This window comes from Lissotriton vulgaris, chromosome 9 (genome assembly GCF_964263255.1).
Source record: "Lissotriton vulgaris chromosome 9, aLisVul1.2, whole genome shotgun sequence".
Lineage (NCBI taxonomy): Eukaryota > Metazoa > Chordata > Amphibia > Caudata > Salamandridae > Lissotriton > Lissotriton vulgaris.
The window spans coordinates 1,049,719,540-1,049,743,433 of NC_141697.1; the positions used below are offsets into that span (position 1 = coordinate 1,049,719,540).

General features: G+C 43.2%; 1 protein-coding gene across 1 annotated transcript in view; it reads right to left on the minus strand.

Annotated features, from left to right (window-relative positions):
• EFCC1 (EF-hand and coiled-coil domain containing 1) overlaps positions 1-23,894 on the minus strand; it is a 230,146-nt gene that overhangs the window by 30,033 nt on the left and 176,219 nt on the right. The window contains exons 4-5 of the mRNA XM_086938983.1: positions 10,386-10,521; positions 7,034-7,199 (exon numbers count right to left, since the gene is read on the minus strand). Of these exons, the coding sequence (XP_086795109.1) occupies positions 7,034-7,199; positions 10,386-10,521 (302 nt within the window). The remainder of the gene's footprint in view (positions 1-7,033; positions 7,200-10,385; positions 10,522-23,894) is intronic.

Genomic DNA, 23,894 nt, shown 5'->3' on the forward strand with positions numbered 1-23,894 from the left:
TTGGGGCATTCTCAAAAGTTCTGAAACACATTTGTTGCAGACTTAGGAACACATAACATATACCTAAATGGGCATGGGATTCATTGGGTAAAAAATGTTGTGAAGCCTACCTATCAATCTCGAAATAACAAGATGCATGAGAATGCAGAGGATTAAATGAAAAGAAAATGATGTCATTTCATGAGCCTATGAATGCATAATGTATGCAATGTGTAATTTACACATGTGGGTTTACAGAAATTGATGTTCCTTCATTCTTTATGAAACTATACATTTGTTTGTGCATTTTCTGCTATGTGTGATGATGCCCCCTTTGTTCATTTACAATTGGAAATGTCTGTGTACAGGTTTAAAGACACAATTGAGTAACTTTCTTCAAGAATATTTTGAAATCAGACGCCATGTTCTATGCATTATCCGGGTTGGTGTTTTTATCAAACTCACCCGCCCTAGTTTAGCCTTTCAACACCATGTAATGAGCGAATCAGATCATCTCACTCAAGAGTTTATGGTCAAGGTGACAACAGTGGAGATAAATGTAAAATTACTTGGAATCCTGGAAATATATGTCAGTTTCCCAATATAGAAACATAATCTCAATGAAGTAATCATCCAACAAAGACCGTTTGTTGTTCAGTTCTGTAGCACATGAAACTTCCACATCTGGCTCTCCTTTTGAGCTCTTGTGCTACAATGAAGACATGCATGTCCCCAAAAGCATAATCCTACCAAGTCATCTGGCTCCAGAGAACAGTTACATGAGGCCAGAAAACATAAACTGAACAAAGGTCCAGTTTAGAGTAATATCACACCCTGGATTCCCAAAATGCATTCTCAAAATGTGCTTCCTGTGGGCAAAGCTGTGTTAGAAAAGTAGAATGTGGTTTGTAAAGCATATTGGGTTAGTGATTCTAGCACCGCACCAGCGTAGAGAAGGACGTTCCTCTCTTCCACGGCCACCGGGGGAACAACCGCGGCTTTATCGACAACGCTACCAGCGCACATCACCGCGACTGTTACCACAGAGTCTCCGGTTGATAAACTACCCTCACCTCCAGACGACCCCACGCTCCCCCATTTACACAGCGCCATTGTGCGCATAACGTGCCTCGCTACCCAAAAAATCCTTCTATTTATTCAACCTCGAGCCGCCGGGCCGGCTCCACCTTACATCCTGCCTGATTCCCACTTCCCTCACAAGGGCACCCGGCCGGGTCCCCTGTGACTTTTCTTTTCTTTTATTACACATTGTACACGGTGCCACTGCGTCTTGTCACCAGGCAGGATAGGCCCTATCTTCAGGTGTCCTTACATTGCCTGGTCCTGAAGAGACCCAATACCCTAACAGGGTCGAAACGCCGTCGACAGTCCAAGAGGCGAACCTAAAAGCAGCATTTTTTGATTGTTGAAAGTGCTGCGGCGCACAAGATTATAATTTCCGTGTTCGCCTCATACGTTCTATAATTTAAACCTTACCCATTTGTCACTTTGTAGCTTAGGTTCAATTTCACTTTCATTGGGACACAAGATACTACTGTCTAATGTTTAGCTTTTGTATAAATACATTTGTCTACTCTAAATATGCTTGTATGTATTATGTTATCTATGTGGTTTCTATATAAATAACTTCACTAATTGACCAAATTTCGCAAGTTTATAGTCAGCTTTGTTTCTGCTATCCCCCAACCCTTTGCATAGCCATTGTGCGTAATTCTACTATAATTATTCCTTACCAATCCACAGGAGCGTTTGTTTTCTTAAATAGTCTAGCATATTTGACGCACGTTTGCTCAGTAACCATGTTGAAATCATGCTTATCTACAGGTGATACACAATAAGTATCTAGGGGTCAATGTGCCATGTCAGTCACTGTCAGTCTAAACCTCAACACAATACAGACAGAGTAGTGAAAGCCCAAAATGCAAGAAAATGGGACATGTGATAGCTAGGTGTAAGCTCTAGGGCAAGAGTAAATATTCCCATCAGTAGCCGTCCTGTACCAACCCTTTTAGCATCATTTGGGTTCTCCTTGCCCAGGAGACAGGACAACACTACATAGCCCATCTGTGTTCTTAAGACTATGTGTTTTTCTACCTACTACTCACAGATATTTTGTTAAATCTGTTTTCTCACACCTTATGTTTTTAGATTTGGACAACTGGGAGACACCATTAAAACTTATAACCTACTCAGTTGACCCAATTTTAACTTTTTTCACTATTTTTATTTACACTGCTTAGTCAGTAGCCATAAAATTCATCCACATTGATATTACTACCACCCTTTCTTGACAACACATATTTTTTAGAAAAACACATAGTCTTAAGAACACAGATGGGCTATGTAGTGTTGTCCTGTCTCCTGGGCAAGGAGAACCCAAATGATGCTAAAAGGGTTGGTACAGGACGGCTACTGATGGGAATATTTACTCTTGCCCTAGAGCTTACACCTAGCTATCACATGTCACATTTTGTTGCATTTTGGGCTTTCACTACTCTGTCTGTATTGTGTTGAGGTTCAGACTGACAGTGACTGACATGGCACATTGACCCCTAGATACTTATTGTGTATTTGAGTATGTTATTTTGGGGTATGTATCTAGTTTGGGTCGTTAAACTTACCCTTGGACCCTTCTCCTAACCGTTTTTTGTATTATCTACAGGTGATGCCAGTCTGCAAATGTCCGCCAGAAAAGGCGCTGTGCACGCTTGCCTGGCAGGACCTTCTGGTTTGAGTCTATCCAAAGCCCACCTCCCTTAGCTTCTTCTCTGGTGAGGAATCTACCGCTATAACTCTATCAGAAGAACCAAATACTTACCTATGGTAGTTCTCTTTCTGGTAGAGACTATTCTAGCTACAGATTCCTCACCGATCCTCCCCATTCAGCGTTTTGATTCTATCCTTTTGTAAGGTCCCATGTCTAGGAATCTGCACACTGATATACTGATTTGTTTTTGGGACCCTGTATCTGGAGGCGCGGACAGTCTCAAAGGCAGCTGGTATCAGGTTGCGGGAGTGACGCCTTTGTGGGCCCGACATTTTGTTTCCAGAGCGGGTTCTGTGCGAAAGGAGGGGGAGGTCCAGATTCGATTTGACACCTGGAGAGTTCTCGGAAGATGAGGAATCTGCGGCTTGATAGTCTGTACGAGTACGAACATTACTGAGGGTAAGTAACTTGTCCTTTCATTCCATCTCTATGAAATTTCCTTTTACATTATTGCATCCTCAAACAGTATGCTTTCCCGAAATTAATCTCAATATTCCTTAAATCCAGCATTAAAAACTGACCTTTAATTAAAACTTCAGTTTCCTTTTTTATTCTCGCTTTCAATTGTCCCTCTCCTTCCCTTCCATCCTCTGCATGCCTCCTACTCTGACACATGAATATTTAGTCTATTCTCTATTATTGTATTTCTGCAAATTTCCCACAGCTCATTTACAAGATCACACTCTCTCCTCCTTCTTCTGAAAGTCACACCTATGCAACCTAGCAATACCAAATCTTCCCTTACTCATCTATTAAACCCACCAACCATGTGCACGAGCTCACACCCCTACTAATGATCGCAGCTAACCACCATTAATTTAGTACACCATAAAGAAACTGGAATGACTGCATGGGAATGGTTTCCTTCGTGCTCACAAGACTAATACCAATAACCAGTTATCTTGGGTTTTGGAGCAGCGTGTGGCTCCGAGTAAAGCGCCTTGACGCCTCATCAGGGGTAGTAAGCACTATATAAATGCAACTAAATTAAGAACAGTCTAAAAATGCCCATCACTGAAGCATAATAAACTACTATAAATCTATGATGTGATGCAGATAATACTTTCAGATTTTTATGTAGGTATGACTACCATACGCTTACGTATTATGTATATACAGCCGAGAAGAGAAAAAAAGGATAAAATGCAAAAGTCATCACAAACATCCATGTGTAATTTTGAACTGATGTACAATAGGTTATTTCGGGTACATAGCATAATGGAGATGATATATGCAAGTGTGTGTGGGTTTTGCGGCCATAAGATTGATTCAAGCATGTTTCTTTCCACGTCACTTTTGTATTTTTTAGATATTGCATTGTACTGAAACATAGCCCAGATGACGATACGAACAAAGGAACAAAAATTGCAATATTCTGTCCTGTTACTGGAGTACATACTCATTTCATTAGGATTCTATCAAATATTTACAAAAAATATCGCGGGCAGCTCTTAGAAATGCATAATGCATATTTGGAATGCTGCCAATGTGAAATCTTGTAGACAAAGTAATTTAAAATGATACAATTTCTTTAATATGAAATTCTGAAATCGACATGTATCAGTGAGTAAATTAGCATACTAGCTCCCAGAATCTCCTGCATACATCACAATGCTTATACAGTCTAGACGTCAATAAAAGTTTTATTCTAATCGCAATGTAACATCTGAGCTGGAAGTTGGTAGGTAAGACTGTGTCTGTGGTGTGTTCATTTGATGTGACCTTACTGAAAGGACAAAAGCAAAAGGAACAAATCATGGACACAATGCTGAACAATGCAAAGATTCATCCCTAGTCACAAAGTTCAGGGTTTAATCCATTGTTCTTTTGCTCTCCATGCCACCCCAGTTTAGACCCAGCCATATGCAAATCAGTCTTGACCCTGTTCCTCAGGGGAACAGCCCAGCCAGAACTGTCAAGCAATGACCTCCCTGGACCAGAAACAAATATCCTGGGACCGGTTTCGGGGCATCATCCCTCATCAGCCAGGCTGGCTTTGAAACCACTGGCGCAATAAGCATGGGACCCACTCCTGGGCATACCCTTCCCACTTAGGGCGACAAAAGTAAACAGAACAAATGACAGACAGAAAGCTGGGCAATGCAAACATTCACCCCAGCCACAAATATCTAGGTTTAATCCATTGTTCTGTTGCTCACCACACCACCACAGTTTGGACCCAGCCATATAAAAAACAGTCTTGACCCTGTTCCTCATAGGAGTAATCCAGCCAGAATTGCCAAGCCAGGTCCTCCCTGGCAGCCGCGGCCGGTAGTGGGAGTACCTGCCGGGCGGTGATGTGGGGAGGAGGAGGGGCAGGGTGGGGGGTAGTAACGTATGGATTAAGGAGTTTAACAGGTAAGTAAAAATATAAATAAAGAAAACAAATTTTGTTGTGCGCACTGCATCGCATTTTGTGATGCAGTGCATGCAACCAATGTTAATTGGTGCAGAGTCAAGCTAGCACCTTCACATTGCCTGGGTCTTTCCCAGGTCATCCCCAGATCTTCTTTGAGAGGAGGCCAAAGACCCCCATAAAGTGGACGCATCGAACAGAAGAGTACTGCGTAAGAGGTTGGGGGCTCCTCTGAATCCTCCTTGCCCACTGCTGAAGTATCCAACCTTGGAAATCACACAGCGCAGACCACCCCCAAATTTTTTTGGGGTTTTGAGAAAGAACATAAGGTATGAAAAATGACTATAAAATAACGGTTCAACAGGAAGTGATAGGAGAAAAGGAAACGAAAAGAGTGGAAAGGAGAAGAGAGAAAAAGAGACAAAAGAAAAGGAAGAGAAAACCTATATCGGAAGAAGAAGGCGTAACAATGACTGCATCTTAAACACGAATTGCTTTACCACACATTCCTTTACCATAAATTTTCATGGTAAAGGCATGCATGGTAAACAGTTACCCGTGGCTAAGTTTACCACCCCCTTCCCTCTCCCCTGAGCCCTAAATACACAGCCCAACCTCCTTAAACTTTTCCATGCTGATGACAGAACCGCTCCGTCATCAGCCGCGGTGGCGCTGTGCTGATGACGGAGCGTTTCCCTCATGGCCCACCCGACGCGCCTGCGCGGCTGGGCGTTCTATTGAGCGGGCGGGGCCATGACGGAACCGCTCCGTCATCAGCACAGCTCCACCGCGGCTGGTGACGGAGCGGTTCTGTCACCAGCATGGACCCGCCGCGCGGCCGCCCCGCCCCCTTAGCGCTGCAGCGGAATAGCCGCCGCAGCAAAGGGGTTAAAACTACCCCGAATCCCCATCCTCTAAAAACTATTCTGAACCCCTCCCACCCCCTAAAAACTACCCTGAACCCCCCAAAAACGAACCAGAACCCCCACCCCTAAAAACTACTCTTAACCCCTCCCACCCCCTAAAAACTACCACCAACCCCCTAAAAACTACCCCGAACCACCCACCCCCTTAAAACTACCCCAATCGCCCACCCACTAAAAACTACCCTGCCATCCCCACCCCACCCCCTAAAAACGACTCCCAACCACTCTTACCGTCCTCTTCTCTTTCTGACGCTCCTCTCTCCAGACCCATTCCAAAGACTAGACCGGCTTTGCCTTAACCACGTACATGCGTGGTTAAGTCAACGTCGTTGTTCAGGCAAGTCGTCGTTTGGCCTGTGGGCTTCCGGAACTCGTGGCTCTGCCCTCGTTGTTCCGGATGTTCCCCAACCAAAACTACTGCATCCTCTCACAGACCCTACATGAAGAACAACCCTCATTCCGACAAGGTAATTCAACCTGCTCACATCCTCCCTTGTATACCTCATTCTCCTCCAGCACAATGTCCCCTTGCTTTACAGCTATGTCTGGACTGTAAATTCCCACAAAAGTACATATAGTGATTGATCAAGGTTCCAAACTGCTACCCCAATAGGCAAATATAAGCTGGGCTGCATGACAACATTTTCAAGTGCGGAATGATATTCTGCGTTATGCTATAATTGAAAGAGACTTAATATACATGTTTATTTATTTATTTATTTATTTATTTATAGAGTTTTGTATAGCGCGGACAAGACCCGTGGGTATCAGAGCGCTTCACATGTGATATAAATTACAGACATTATGAAGGCAATTGTAACAACATATATATATGACGTATAAGACACTGAGATAAGTTGTAAGGGGTAGATTACAGACATTATGGAGGCAATTGTAACAACAGATATATATGACATATAAAACGCTAGGATAATCTGTAAGTGCTCGAAGAAAATACAGTAAGAGTTAGCACTTCACACGTACCTCATCCATGTCACTTTCCAGTGTATGCACTTCCTGCTCCTTCAGCTCCAATTGTTCAGTCAGGATGGTAATTTTTTCCACTAGTTCCACGATGGCATTCTTCAGTCCATCGTTGCTAGAGCTCCCAAAATAAGAGTTGAGCTTCTTCACCATCTTGTCATCACATCTGCAAAAGGATATATTTTAAAAACCCTTGTAACTGAGGTTGATCTTCTCAACAGGGGTATGTCATGCCTTACTTTATTCTATACATGTGACTCCAAGGTAAACGTAAAATTCCTTCCAGCTGTCAAACATTTAGTTGTTTTTGCATATTTGCTATGTCTTTGAAGTAATGTCAGTTCCCTTCTGAGAAGTCAGAACATTAAAAAGACATCTGTACTGGAACAAATTAGATTATTAAATCAACTAGGAATGTGCCATACATCTGTGGAAAAGGTGCAGTGCTGAGCCAGTATACAGTCTTATAGTAACAACCATGGCTAGGTTTACACATGAACGAATAAACAGCCTGGTTCTTACAATTATTTGTACGCCTAACGCCTTCTTGGGTTCTTTGGGCCTGATGTACTAATACCTCTTTGCAAGCCAGGATGTGCAAATTGAACACAGATTGGCTTGCAAACAGGTATGCATTTTGCAACGTGACTTAGCAACAAAGATGTCGAATCATGAATTTCCCATTCACACAAGGTCGCAACACAATGTGTCTACTGAATATTATTTAATGAGGTTACAGGCTGTGACCCCTGCAATTGGTTATGAATTTTGGGGCGACGGCCTATATCCTCCAAAGGGACAGGTTAAGCTTTAAAAAATGTCGCAAGGAGCATCTAGTGATTCCGTGGAACACTACATGCACCCCCACCCATGGCTGCCTGGCACAATTCCTGAAGGTTTTGCTGTCCTAAGGGAGTAGATTCTCTTTTGCAAATCAATACCCGCCCAAATCTGAGTAGATAACTTTTCAATGTATTGAAACAGCAATTGAGGTCACAAATTATTGATACAGTTCATTACGAATCACTATTAGGAAGGGGGTGGCTATCTCATGCCACCTCCTAACTGCGATTTATAAGGTCTATTAGGATGGCGGACGGACCTGCGTCCGTCCGCCACCCCAGAGGATGAGGGACCGTCCGCAGGGGCAGCGACGGTCCCTCCATGCTAATTAGGATGTGACCGCCACCCTGGCGGTCACATCCTGTATTTTTAACATTGCGGCGGGTGCTGCTTGAAGCAGCACATGCCGCAATGTTAAAAAAAACATGTTTACCTTTGCATGCACGAAGCTGCAGGCACCGCGTGGTGCCTGCCGCTTCGTGCACCGCGTGGTGCCCCCCCCCTTCACCCCTGGGGGCCCGCAACGGTCCCCCGAAGACAACACCGTATGCCTTTCCACGGCGGAAATGCCGCCGTGGAAAGGCATATGACCGCAGCTATCCTAATATGGCTGGCGGTGTCTGATAGACACCGCCAGCCATGTTAGAGCTTTTCAGCCGCGGTCGGAAGGCGACCGCGGCGGAAAAGCGTCAGACAGATAATAGATCCCACAGCCATCCTCATCTGGCGGGGGGTCTTTTCCCAATCCGCAGAGGATAATCCGCATCCTCCGGGCCGGCGGTGGCTTCCGCCGGCCCGGAGAATGCGGATTATCCGCAATCCTAATGAGCCCCATAGTCAAACTCAATGCCTTCAAAACAGAATTCCTATTGATCTCACCATCCAGTATCACCCCTGATATCAAAAATGGGTTTCTACATGTTACTGCCTTGAACTGTATCCCAAACGTCACTGACTCAGCTAAATCCATAGGATTAATCTTGGACAATACAATGTCCATGCAAAACTTTAGTGCCGCCACCAGAGGAGTTAACCATCAACTACATGCATCAAGGAACCAAAACCTTTCCTTCCCACTGCAGATCTCAAAACAGTGGTTTAATCTTTTGTTATATCCAAATTAGACTATGGTAGTCATACCCTTGTGGGCCTCCTTAAAGCAAAACTGCTCCCCTGAAGGCTGCCTTGAAAGAGGCAGCAAGGCTCATTAATGGCTCAAAAACATGAGCTATCTCCCCTGACCTCCAGTCTCTGGAGTGGCTACCCTAAGAGATTAGGATCCATCTTAAAATTACCAGTATGGCCCATAAAGGGCTTCATCACAACACCCTCTCATACATGTCCCAGAAAGTTACCCTATCTGGCAGAAACTGAATTTCCAGACCACAAGTTACTTACTACTTAAACCACAAAAATTAAACAAAAAAGAAAACCCCCAATCGATCCTTTTCTGAAATGGTCCCTAAAATGTGGAACTCTCTTCTTCCAGAAACCAGGTGCAATCCCTCTGCCTCCTTCTTCAAAAAAGAAGTAAAACTTCTACTAGCCAACAGACTTCTCTCACATTGAGGCCATACCTCCCTCACCCCAAGCAGGATGCCTACCTGCATGTATGTAGCTCCAATTATCTTGCCCGTCCACATCTCCGAGATCTGCCATGGGTGTCAGTTGCCCAACCATCCACACACCATCCCCGACATCTATCAGACTTCGCCCATGCCAGCATCTCGAATGGCTATGTCTGCCTGATCTGTTCCTTCCATTCTTTTGGCTTTATTATTTGCTTATGTAACTTCTGTCGCATTACCTACTCCACTTTTATTTAAATAACATATTGTTTCTTTCATAACATCCTTTCATTAGTATTGTAAAGCTCTATCATCCGAAAGGGACTTGTTCACACTATATAAAACTCTTTTAAATGACATTCTTTTAAAAAGGTCTTACAAAAGTAATTCTGGGCAGATAAGAGCAAACACTCAAATTTATGCAGTGCAGCTTGTGAAACTTCAATTTACACCCAAGATCATCTAACTGTGCTTCGGGGACTCAGGTCATGTGAACATAGAGTCTTCCTGTGTTGAAAGAAGCTGTTCAGCTAAAGTAAACCGAGCAGCCACGGCCCGTGTAGAGAGTTTCGGTGGGGCGGATAGGCGGGGCGGGGGAGGGGCAGGGTGGGGGGTGCTAAAAACTGGAGTATGGATAATTGAAGGTAAGTTAACAATTTGATAAATAAAACAAATTTCGTAGTGCACCCTGCATTGCATTTTGCGATGCAGGGTGCGCTACTAAATTCGTTTTATTAATTAAATTGTTTACTTGCCTTCAATTATCCATACTCCAGTTTAATGCGATGCAGGGTGCGCTACGAAATTCGTTTTATTAATTAAATTGTTTAATTACCTTCAATTATCCATACTCCAGTTTTTAGCACCCCCCGCCCCGCCTCTCCGCCCCACCGAAACTCCCTCCACGGACCGTGGCTGAAGCTGAGGCATAGGAAACATACCCGCTCCCACAACAGGAAAGTCGCGCCAATAGCTTCTTCATCTCTGCCACTGGCGGTTGTTGCTCCCCCGTCCACTTCTCTTCCTCCTCGTCTGAGGCAGCTTGCCCCTCCACAGAGCGGAACATTTGATCTTCCACTGCAAAGAAAAAAAGAAACATATACCTGTCAGGAAGTCTGGCAACTCTCTTGTGACAATTGCAAAGTCGATCTTTTTAGGGATACTTAATTTTAGTATCAACAAACTTGACCTATTTGGTTGTGGTGTTTTACACAGCTCCATATGCTGTTACTGGTTTAAAGGAAAGCACAGTGTGCTAAAACCACCACCATATTAGACTCCAGGGCCCGTATCATGACAGGTGCACCGGCTCAGAGTAGACCAGGGTGCCGTATTTTGCAATTGCACTTTCTAGAATATATATATTCAGAATTTCTCAGAGTTGGAGCATGAACTGCAGACTGCACAGCTCAGAAACCATGAGCAGTGGTTGCCACCGTCTGTTTCCGAGCTGTGCTGTCTGCAGCAAATACACTCAGAGAAATTCCAGACTAAGGGCCACATGTATCAACCTATTTTGCATCCACAAATGGTGCGAATTGCTAAATTTGACCGTTTGCAAATGCAAAATAGCCTTTTGAGATGTATGAGATGGCTTTGGCAGTGCCTTTTAGGTAATCGCAATTTTTAGCGATTACCTAAAATTGCAACTCCAAACAGGGAATCCCAATTTGCAATTCCCTAAGCAAATGTACCAGGCAGATTCTAAATGCAAGCTGGCAATTTAGGAAATACTATTTCCATCAACTCCACATCGATAGTAACCATGTGCAATTTTACAAAATACACAAAAAATGCATTTTTCAAAGTGGCATGTGGGGCACACATGTCCCTAGGGCATGTGTGCTCTTTACAAGTGCACATTTGTTTGGGGGTGCTTCGGGGGGGCTTTAGGCCCCTGGGCACCTTTGGTTTTGCATTTCCTAATTTGGGATTAGCAATTAGGTCATCACAAATTAGGTAGTGCAAAACCATTTGCACCTATGGGCCTTTAGGAGTAGCATTTCTTAATAGTGATTCCCTGATTGCAATTGCGATCCTGTAGGAATCGCTACTAGGGTATCGCTATTTCCTCACATACCATTTTGCATTTCCTAAATAGTAATTATCTAAAATTCGCTATTTGGGTAATGCAAAATGGAACTTTGATACATGTGGCCCTAAATTGGTGCGTTCAAGACAGTGTAATCGCACAAGAACAAGCAGGCAGCTCTGCTCTGAGCCGGTCAAGATAGAGCCCAGGAGTGCACTAGATGTGTGGTGCAGACTTTTGCAGCATTCATTAAATAATTTGCTGAAGATGCTTGATGACCGATGCACTATACCCGAATCCTAACGGTGGAGGGGCACACTGCACTAGTTGCTTCAGTGTTAGCTGAAATCTGACCAGATTACGTCTCCCTTTTACAACCTAACAATGGAAGGAGATATATTTCCCTTGCTTACATTGGGCACATAGTGACCTTGCTATACCATTGTGCTATCACACTGTGATAGAAATGAGTGAGCAACACACCCCTTGCATTTTGAAACAAGCATTGGCAAAATCAATTTGGCTTGCCTATATGAAAGCAACTAGCTTTGGCAATGTGTTTTTGCCATTTTGTACACCAGTGTGGCTGCTGTTCAGCATGGCTAAAACATTAGTGACGTGGAGTGCCCCAGAGTGGAGTAGGGAGAGTAGAGTGTCGTAGATTGCCTTTTTTAGAGTACAGTGTCATAGAGTGGAGTAGGGGGATTAGAGAGTCGCAGAGCTGAGTAGAGGGAACTAGAGTTCAGTGGTTCAGTGACAAATAGTGTTGTAGAGTGGAGTGGTGTATAATAGGGTGGAGTGGGTTGGAGGGGATTGAGGTAGTAGGTTGCATTTGATTGGACTAGATTGGGATGGATTGGATTGAGGCAGAGTGGGTTGGATTGAGTGGAGTGGGGTGAATTGAAGTGGGTGGACTGGATGGGGTAGATTGGATTGAAATGAGGTGGATTGAAATGGGGTGAGGTGGATTGCACTGGGGTGGATTGGAGTGGGGTGGATTAGAATGATTTGACTGCAGTGGAGTAGGGTGGACGAGATGGGTATATTGGAGTGGGGTGGGGAGGATTGGGGTGGGGGTGTATTGGAGTGGGGTGGAGTGGATTGGATTGGACTGGGGTGGATTGGACTGGGGTACAGAGAATTGGAATGGGGTGAATTGCATTTGCGTGGGGTGGGGTGGATTAGATTGGAGTGAGGTGGATTCGATTGAGTGGGATAGATTGGATTGGGGTGGATTAGTTTAAAGTGGATTGGATTGGGTGGGGTCAGCTTGATGGTGGCAGGGTGGATTGGAGTGGGGTAGATTAGATTTGGCTGGATTGGGGTGGATTGGATTGGGGTGAGGTGGAGTGGATAGGAGTGGGGTGGATTGTAGTGGGATGGATTGTTTTGGATTGAGGTGGGACTAATTGGAGTGGGGCAGATTGTTTGGGATTAGAATGGGGCAGATTGGAGTGGAACGGATTGTTTTAGACTGAAGTGGGGCAGATTGGTTTGGGGCAGATTGGAGTGGGTTAGATTGTTTTGGATTGGAGTGAGGTAGATTGTTTTGGATTGAGTGGGGCATATTGTTTTGGATTGGAGTGGGGCAGATTGTTTTGAATTGGAGTGGGGTAGATTAGAGTACGACTGATTGAAATGGGGCAGATTGTTTTGGATTAGAGTGGGGCAAATTGGAGTGGGGAAGATTGTTTTAGATTGGACTGGGGAAGAATGTTTTGGGTTGGAGTGGGGCAGATGTTTGTGGATTGGAGTTGGGCAAACTCTTCTGGATAGGAGTGGGACAGATTATTTTGGAGCAGGACAGATTGTTTTGGATTGAATTAGGGCAGATTGGAGTGGGGAAGATTGTTTTGGTTGAAATGGGAAAGAATGTTTTGAGTTGCAGTGGGGGGAATAGAAGTGGGGTGGGGTGGGTTGGGAGGATTGGAGTGTGGTAGATTGGAGTGAATTGGATTGGGGGAGTGGTTTCAATTGGAGTGGGGTTGATTGGATAGGTCTGATATGGATTGGATTAAGTGGGGCAGATTGATGTAGGGTGGATTGGTGTGGATTTGAGTGGAGCGATTGGGTTTGGGAGGATTGGGGTATACTTTATGATTATGTGTTAAAGCATGATTTCAGAACCTAAACGTCATTTTTCAATAAAATAATGCTCATTTTGAGTCCAACGCCCACAAGCAAAAACAAAAGAAAACATGAGGGCAAAGTGAGAAAAGAAGACTTGGCAAAATAAAAGAGCGTTAACTATAGAAAATAAATCTTTGGAATTTTGTTTGTCCTGCTTGGTATGTTTTTGATAGTCACACACCTTCTGTTTGAAGGGCACTAAAAGTTAAACAGAACAAAATAGTACCTCAATCACATCAGGAGCAGAGAACAGGCACTGATTAAGTTAAATCAATCAGGGCTTGGTCCCGACTCTACAGTGAGGAACGGAAATAATGTTAGGTCTGCCTTGACGTATTACGTGGCTATAATGAAGGGTGCCACTATAGCCAACTAATGGTAGGCAACAGGCGGGCTCCAAGCCTTTATTGTTACAAGAGTGTCTCGCAGTCTATCGCAGGCTCGGCCCTAAAGCCATACAGGAATTGGACTTGCGTGGGATAATGCATATTGCCAGTGGTTCCCCCACACTGTAAAGCTTTCTTATTACCTTGATTAATTTCCCCTTGTCCCTGTCCTTAGCACTTGAGGTGTTGTCATCTCTGGAGACAGGCACCTCATTGCCTCAAAAACATTTTCTCCCAAAAGGGATCCCATGCCAAGAGCTGAGCTCCTCCTGTAATGGCTATTCAAACTATGCCTCAGTGATGACCTATACTCCATAAGTGAGGGAGGGAAGAAGGTACAGGTAAAAGTAAATTGAGTTAGAGTAGGCAGATAAAGCCGATGGGGCCCCTGGTGATCTCTTTTTTCTGACCCTAACAACTGGGCAGCCTTCATGAACAAGCTAAGCAACTTAATTGTAAAAGAGATGGCCATTCCTCTAGCTGGAAAGCAGCTGAGATTGCTCCTGTGCACAAAATGGGCCCAAGGGACACCCCCCTCAATTTTAGTCCTATTAGACTGATGTGACCCAAAAGATCTTTTGCAGATAGATATTGTACCATCTCGACCATTGGATAGAGGAACATGGTGCTTTGTCGCATCTTCAAGCGGGCCATAGAAGCCAGGTTAGAACAGTGGACCAGATGCTTCCATTTTATGGCCATCTACAGGAAAACTGTTCTACTTGAAAAATTTCACTTCTGAATGGTGTTTGTGGACCTCAAATACACTTTTGACCTAGTCCCCAGTTCTAAACTTTGGGAGACATTGAAGAACAAAAAGATCCCGATAGACTTGCTGGATATACTTATTCGAATCCACCAGGATACGTACGCCCAAGTCCGCTGGGGAGCTGTGAGGGAACTAACTGAGAGCATTGATGTCCACAAAGGTGTCCACAGGGATGCGTTCTTGCGCCCACATTGTTTTCTTTATACATACAAAAAGTAGTTGCCCACCTAGAAAACTGCGAAAACTACTCTCCTAGGCTGAATGTTAGTAAGATTCTATTGGTATTGTTTTCAAATGATACTCTACTTATATCTTAAACCCCGGCAGGTGTACACATTTTGTAGATAGATTCCTGTCTTTCTGCAACGACCATTGGTTGGTGATCAACCATTGAAAAACTAAATTTATAGCCATTAGCCCGCACAGGTCCGATAGAGGTTCCATCATGCTAGAGGGAAAACCCTTGGATTGGGTAAATTCGTTCAATTACTTGGATTTCAAACTGAACAAAAATATGTCTTGGCCCTGCCAGGTGGACAGTAGCCCCTTGAAAGTAACACAACAATCCAAGGCGGTCAGAAGGCAACGCAAATACTCTAAATGTCGGAGCATCTCTCCTGCTTCAAAAATCTATAGAGTGAAGGCTGAAGGTTGTGCACTTTATGGGGCGGATCTCTTGGGCCACACATGTCTAACTAAGCTTAGCTCTGTGAGAAATAACTTCCTTAGAGGACTGATACTAAGAGTACACCTTTGTTACCCCTATGACACTATCTCAGAGTTTTACCCATAGCCACCAAGGTTCAGCTAATACCATTGCTGTATTGGCTGAGACTTAACTTGACACCGGGCCTCGATAGCTACAACAAAGCCTTTTTAGAGATTGTGAAATTAGACAAATCCCACAAGATCAGGTGGATGAAGTATATATGAAATACACTTAGCGAGCTAGGTCGGGGAAAGCCCTGGCCAAATGAAGCTCATTCAACCCATCTCACGAGGGGTGTCTTTAAAGAAACCTTCTTGGGTCAAAAGTGGGAACAGGAAATAAGGAATATTAATTTTGGCTCCTTCTCCAGTACTTTTATAGACATCAAACCTCAGGTGGAATATGAACCCTTTCTTGATTACTTGATTGTCCCAGCTGCCTGAACGCGTTTTTTGAAGCTAAGATATGACACTTTACCTCTGCTTTCTTTTTGTGCCAATTGGAAGAGCAATGCTGTTAGCAGCACCACCTGTCTTGTATGCTAGCTGGCAGAAGAGACCCTCTCACATTTTATTTTCCTTTGCCCTGGCTATGCCTGGCCTAGGTGTTGCTGGATCATTCCGATATGTATACAGCTGGGCAGCAGACATTTTCTCCAGGTGCTCAGACTTTTGTGCACGGAGACAAGGGAAGTGGTAGTCTCCGCAGTTGCTAAATATCTCCAATGGAGCTGGGTCATAAGAGCTACGTCTATGGCCACCTCTGACTTGAAACCAGGAGCATAAATCCAATAAAGTACTTATTACCAGGGCTGTGGCCCCTGCCATATTTGGTTGATCCTGAAACCATGACCTGGTCAGAGCTGAAAGAAGACTCAACAACTCTAGAAGATTGTTACTCACCTTCTATGTGCAAGTTCATGGTAAGACGCCATTGCCCAACTTTTTCTCAAGCATGAACGTAACGAACTGTAGGTCCTCATAGTGTAATTGATCAAGAGCCTCAACTCTATCAATGCCTAAGAGACTATATGAACCCCAGAAATGCCAATTCCAGGGTGTCCTTTAGGGTCCAATTAAACCCAACCTGTAAGTGAAAACCCTTGACAATGACTATAGTCCAACGGGGTGGCTCATGAACTAAAAGGGAAATGAAAGGATGGCAAACCTGAGAAATATTCAACGCTCCCCAGTCATTGGAGTTAAACACCCTCAAGAACCAGAAAGGATGTAAATGCCTCCAACAAGACTGATGATCTTCTGCAGAGTATCCATCTTGACATGTGCTCTTTTCACTTCCCATTCACATTCACCAATGTATAGGATGATGATTAAAGAGAACCATCTCTTTCTTTGCCTTCTACACTAGAAAATGTCTGGAGTACTCTCTGTGCTGCTGTTCTTCTAGAGGAACCTGCATTATGGCTCCTGAATGCATAGACAGAGGGATATGAGCGACAAAGTGTTAGTAGGACTTGGGGGAGTAGGAGGGGGGGGGGGAGAGTCATAAGAACTTTTTTTTAAACTTCAGCTCTACAATCTTTAGAATCCCAAAATTGTAAATGGCACATTCCAAGTGCAAATAAAAGTAGTGGATCCTGCTGTGAATAAGATACCGATAGGATTTAAGAAATGGGTGGTAAGGCACACTTTCTCAAATTCAAAGGCAAGGGTCAAAATAAGATTTGGAAGCGTCCTTCTCTACTTCCAAGCCTCTAAATCAAAAGGTGTTGCTGAATCAGAAGAGCTTGCGGAGTCCCTGAAAACAATGCTTGCAGTGTCCTTGCCTGGATGATCTCGACCAAGAGGCAGAAAACAAGTAAAGAGACTCTGCCAAAGGAAGTACATGCTATACGACTTTAAAATCCTGTGAATGCAGCATTTAGCGCCCCTGCAGCATGTGTGAGAGAGAGGGGTAGGTTAATGAAAACATGATTTTGCACCATGTTTGTGCACATATTGCTGCTTACCAGGTTCGATTGTAAACTTTGCTTTCTGGTACTTTTATTTCTCTTTTAATCTTTGTCAGTGCACAACTCTGCATACCCCCCACTGCTTAGTAATTGAAAGCTGCGTGCATTGTGAAAGTTATGAGAAAAGAAAACTATAATTATGCAGTGCTATAATTAAGACGTTCACTGCTAACATCTTAATTGTAGCAGTGCATAAATATAGTTTTATTTGCGCCTGACTTTTCCTGGTTCCATGGTCATGGCACATCGCAGCCTGCAGGCCGCATGGGGCGCAAATCCAGTTACACTTTGCTTAAATAGGTCTTGCATTTGCGAGAGTTTCAGCTATTGACATCGGAAATAACAATGCCTTTCATTTATCTGCTTTAAATAACCAACACATAAATAAAATGCATTGTCATTTACAATGTCAATAGCTCAAACTCTCACAAATGTGAGACCTATTGCAATGCAAATGCTTGTTTCTTAAGAGTGCCTGTCATGTTAGATAGCACATCGCACAGTAAAGACTGGAATGAGGTAAACACTGATGTGGTAATGAAACATTCAACTAACTGAGCCTGTTGTAGGGGTGTTTCTTGGGTATATGAGCACTGGTTTTTAAAGCTGTCAAATATTTTTAAAAAATGGCGTTTGAGATGAGCAGATTCAGAGTGTCGATGATGTTGCAGGGTGCTCCATATAAAAGAGCAGCTTTACACCTAAATATGGGAACTACCCAAATTTTCCTGCTTCTCTTTGTGCATAATTTGCTCATTTGCTAATCCTATACTTAAAAACTTTGCTGAAAAAATGGCAAAGGCTTGGTCAATTTCTAGCTCAGCGTGGATGGCACTGTGATAATCGTAAATTTGGAACTCTGCAAGAAAAATAAATATTTGATATGAGCAGATTCAGAGTGTCGGTGGTGTAGGGTGCACTATATAAAGGCAATACTCTCCACCTGAACCTGAGAACTACCCAGAGTTACCTGCTTCCTATTTTGCATTATTTAGGTGGCACTCTAAGCCTGAAGGAGTGCTGCCTTGAATTATACTGGGTGCTCCCTTGTGTCCAGAAAAAGCTATTTCACTCTCCGATGATCTCTAACAAGAGCTAAAAATGTTTATCTGGATTTGTAGGGGTTACTTATGCCCTAAGGTAACAATGACTCGCCCGCCATGTATAGTTTTCGCATCAATAATTTCAAATGCAAATACATTGATATTGTTAATGATGTCACAGAAGTTGTCATGAGTGATGTAATATGTGGGGCAATTAGCAGTGCATGGCAAGGGCGCGAGTTATAGGTACCTTAGGGCATGAGTTATAGTTATACTTGAGAAAACAATACCTATAACTGTTGAATTTGTGTTTTTTAGAGTTTAAAACGTTAGGTTGGTATTGAACATTTCACCTAACCATAATGTTACTTTAACCTTTGTGTTTTTTGTGAATTTCTAGTTTTTTTAACATAATGGGGCCGATTCCGATTCGGTAAAATCCCTTACAAATAGCCGTTCGGAGCATATTTCCCATACGAATCGTACCTTTAAACGTCCCCGTGCGTACGATGAAGTATGATACGGACCCAAAGCAGATCTCCATACGAATCGTACGAAAGACCATACGTCTTAAAAATCCGTACAAATCGCATTCGGAACACGCAGTACGCGACGTCCATTCGGATCGAAGCAGCATTTTCCGACTTAGCAAGTACGATTCGTCTCATCAACACTCCGTACGACTCTTTTTCTATGGGAGCTCAAAACGTCCGGAAAAGCAGATTTCGACCCGAACCGCGTACGTAACGGACCCCCCGGGTACAATGCGTACACTCCTTGATTGCAAGGGTACGGTGTGTAGGGGTACGGTGTGTACACCCCATGATTGTAGGGGCACAGAGTGTACACCCCATGATTGCAGGGGTACGGTGCGTAGGGGTATGGTGCGTACACCACATGATTGCAGTGGTATGGTGCGTACACCCCATGATTGCAGGAGTATGGTGCGTTGGGGTACGGTGCGTACACCCCATGATTGCAGGGGTACGGTGCTTAGGGGTACGGTGCTACACCCCATGATTGCAGGGGTACGGTGGGGATGAGATTGTGTGGCTCTCCGTACGAATCGCTCATACGCAACGTTTTCTGTACGAATCGCGTTCTCATTCCCCGGTCAGGATCGTACTTGTCAGGTCATACAGCATGTTTACGATTCGTACGGTTCACTGTGAGGGTCTGTGTCGTATGTATTTTCCCTTGCTTTTCGTACGGTTCGCAACAATTCGGTCGTATATTTTTCAAACGAATAGTACTACGCAATGGAATTGTACGAGTCGTGCGGAAAGGGCTACGGATTCGATTCGGTCGTGCGATTGGTTTACCGAATCGGAATCGGCCCCATAGTAATATTTAATTAACATACGTAAACCCCAGCCCCCCACAGCGCACAGCCGAAGGCCTGCAGCCAAACCCCACATGCAGCCAATCCAATACTGTGCACGACCTTTGACCGTGTGCATTGGGGTGTTGGCCACAAGGCCTTTGCTATGGCCAGGCCCTGTGGCCAACCTCCCCAAAGGCAGCCTACCCGACACTGCACACAGCATTCAGCCCAGGGTTTGCCCACAGGGCCTGGCCCTCCACCCTGAACCTCATAAGTCCCTGGGGATCCAATTCCCCAGTGCCTTCTTTATTTTAAAGTGGGGAGAGGCGGCGTAGCTCCTCTACCTGAGCCTTATTATGCCAGGGGGACACGATCACCAGGGCATTTTGTTTTTATTAAGGGGATGGGCGCCACGTGACCACCATCCTTGAGCCTTATTAGTCCCTGGGGTTCCAATTCACCAGGACCTTTTTTTGAAATACATTATATGGGAGGGAGACCACATGGCACCCCTGCCAAAGCCTTGTTAGACCCTGTGGACTCTACTCGCCTGGGCTGTTTATTTTAATTAAAGGGGAGGGGGCGGCACATGGCCCCTTTCCCAGAGCGTTGTTAGCTCCTGGGGACACATTCCCAGGGCCCTCATTACTTAAAGGTGGGTGCCCTGGTGCCCACCCAGGGCACCCACCACATACTCGTTGGGAGCCACCGGGAGCCCCAAGGACCCCTTGGCCCCGGTTGACTCCCCATATGCAGCAGGAGACGGCATTGCTCCTGCCCAGACTGGACATCTACTAATGCTGCCCCCTGCAGGCGGGAGCAATATGCAGCAGGAAAACAGATCAAAACTCTGCTCCCAGCCAGCGGGAGTAATTTCAAAGCTCCTGCCGCCCAATTTCAGACTTTGGCCCCGATTAAGAGTCTGCCGGTCCACGGACCACCAGACTCACAAGGACACAGCAGTGGCGGTCTCCCCACCACCCTATTATGAGATGGGCAGTGGGACTGCCAAAGCCTGCCATAGCCACCAGGAAACCACCATTTCCTGGCAGTGTTGCAGCAGGTTAGAGGCATCCATATGCTTTGCCGGACCTCCGCGGTCCCACCAAATATATTAGGAGTTTCCTCTCTGCCAGGGTTTTCATGGCAGTTCCTCCTCCATGAAAACCCTGGTGGAGAGGAAACAGAGGGGGCCCAAGCGGCACCCTGAGGATGCACACGGGAGGTACAACGTGTGCCCCCCATGTGCATGCACACTAGTTCCTGTGCGAAATTGACTTTTCAGTCCATGCCGTGCAGGAACTGTTTTGGCGTTCCCATTGCGGTGCCCATTTTTAGAGGCACCATCTTGGGAACACCAAAGAAAAGCCTGCCAGGCAGGAGGAAACTCCTAATCTGGCGGGCGGTCTGACCGAATTACTGACAGAATATCAACGTCAAAAATATTGACGTCAAAAATATCGGAGGCAGAATATCGGTGTCAAGAATATCGAAATCCTATCTACATCATGGTAAGTACAACGAAAATATTGTTGTTAAAAATATCGTTTTTTTTAATGTTTACAAATAATGTAAAATAAAATAAATAAAACATATTTAAAATAAACAGTTTAAAATTATAAGTAATACATATAATGTAAAAGATATTTACAATTAATTATTTTAATAACGTTGTTAAAAAACATTTTATGAATTATAAATACATACATACACACACAACAATAATATCAATTAAAATATCAAAACTATATATAACACATTTAAAAAAATGTAAATAATGAACTAAAACAGTAAATATTGGATAGCGTAGGGGTTAAAATTACTATTCCAACTCCAGAGGGTGCAACAGTACGGAAAGTGTTGGATAGCCTAGGGGTAACAATTACTATTACAACTCCAGAGGATGCAACAACAGTAGGGAAAGTGTTGGATAGCGGACGGGTAAAAATTACTATTCCAACTCCAGAGATTGCAACAGTAGGGAAAGTGTTGGATAGCGTAGGGGTAAAAATTACTATTTCAACTCCAGAGGGTGCAACAGTAGGAAAAGTGTTGGCTAGCGGAGGGGTAAAAATTACTATTCCAACTCCAGAGAGTGCAACATTAAAGAAAGTGTTGGATAGCGCAGGGGTTAACATAACTTACTAATATTTCAACTATATATTGTTTTAAATACATAATAATTTAATTATTAAATAACAATAAATTAATTAACAATACCAATAAATAATGACTTAAAAATAATTGCCAAATAATAATTAATTAACAGTTAAATTAATGATAAAAACAATTAAATAATAATCATTAAAAATTAATTACCAAATAATCATGAAACAAAAACTAATTAATGTTCAAAACCAAAAAACAATAATTATAAAAAATATTTAGCAATTGATTAATTAACAATGCATTATTGATAAATACCAATACAATATAATTAATCAAATTTAATTAGCAATTATTAATAATGAACAATAAATACATTTCCCCCAAAAAATATTTGCCACAGGGAGGGGATGCAGAGTGCCCCCTCCCTCTCAACAAATGGGGGTCTCCACGGCCAAAACAGGCCCAGGGAGGGCGGACACATGTCCGCTCCCCCTAAGCATGTCAGGACCAGGGGGGTGGGGTCACGTGGCTCCCCCTCCCGCCAAAAAGAAACCCCTTATCCCCCCGGACTCTGGCCTACCCCGGGGTATTTTTTTAAAAACAAGCATGGGAGGCTGCACTTGTTTTTCAATCTTGCCACAAATTTTCTGCAAATGTAAAATGCATTTTTAAAAAAATGTGGGCCCTACGCGTGGTCCGTTGGAGACCATATCATCAGCCTAGGGCATCAGAATTTACCTACCCTGACCCCCTGTGTCTTTTTTGTTCTTTTTATAGGACTGAGCACTGAGTCACTAGTCCTAAAATGGCTCTTACCACTTCCTGGTTCAGGTCGTGGCAGTCAATCAGATCTCAGTTTGAGATCTGTTGGGATCTGCAGAGGCTCCAAATCCTAAGATATACACTGTTTCTGATCATTAATTGCTCAAAAACTACTGAACAGATTTACAGCAAAACAAAAAAAACAATTATTAATTAATGAACAATAAATACATTTCCTCCAAAAAATATTAATTATTAAATAGTTGTTACCAATTAATAATGTATTAACAATAAATTAATTATCAATACTCAACAATAAAATAAATAATTACTTAATTACAATTAAATTGCTTCCCACCCTATTGCCCTATAACCTCACAAAACACTTCAATAATAACTTAATACACTTAATATAATTATCAATTAATAAATTAATACAAATAATTACCAATTAATAAAAATGAATTACCAATTAATAATTATTTAACATAAAATTAATTATTAATACCAATAGATAAAAATAAATATTTACAGAATTACAATTAAATTACTTCCCACCCTCTTCCCCTATAAACCCACAACCAGCTACAGAACTAAAACACATTTTTAAAAAAAAAAAAATTACTAATTCCTAAAAATGTGTAATTCAGTTACTATAATTAAGTTATTTCCCACCCTATTCCCCTATACACCCACAATGGTACTAAAACGCATAATTTACTTAAAAATAATATTACTAACTTCTAAAAATGTAATACATATATTCTAAAACCAGTACAATAATTAACAAAAAATATAAACACAAACCTATAAAATACAGAACACTAATATTAATATCGATATTAGTAACATTGATATTTTTGCTATCGATATTACTAACTTCGATATTAACAAAAACAATATTTCTTACCTTCAGGTCGATATTCTGGTCATCGATATTCTTGATTTCGATATTCTGTCCCTACTATATTTCCAACTCGATATTCTTGTGCTTCAAAATAAAAAAAACGATATTTAGACTGTTTACGGGTCTGACCACAGCTTTAGCGCCGCACCTCCAAAGTTGTAATCAGGGCCTTTTTGCGTTTGCTCCCATGTAGTAGCAGTTTTGAAAATTATCCTGCCGAGTGGGAGCAAATGCAGGTTTCCCTGTCTGCCACGGTGCAGGAAGGGAAACCACTATGTCCCAGGGGTGGGCTCCCTGGGACAAAGCT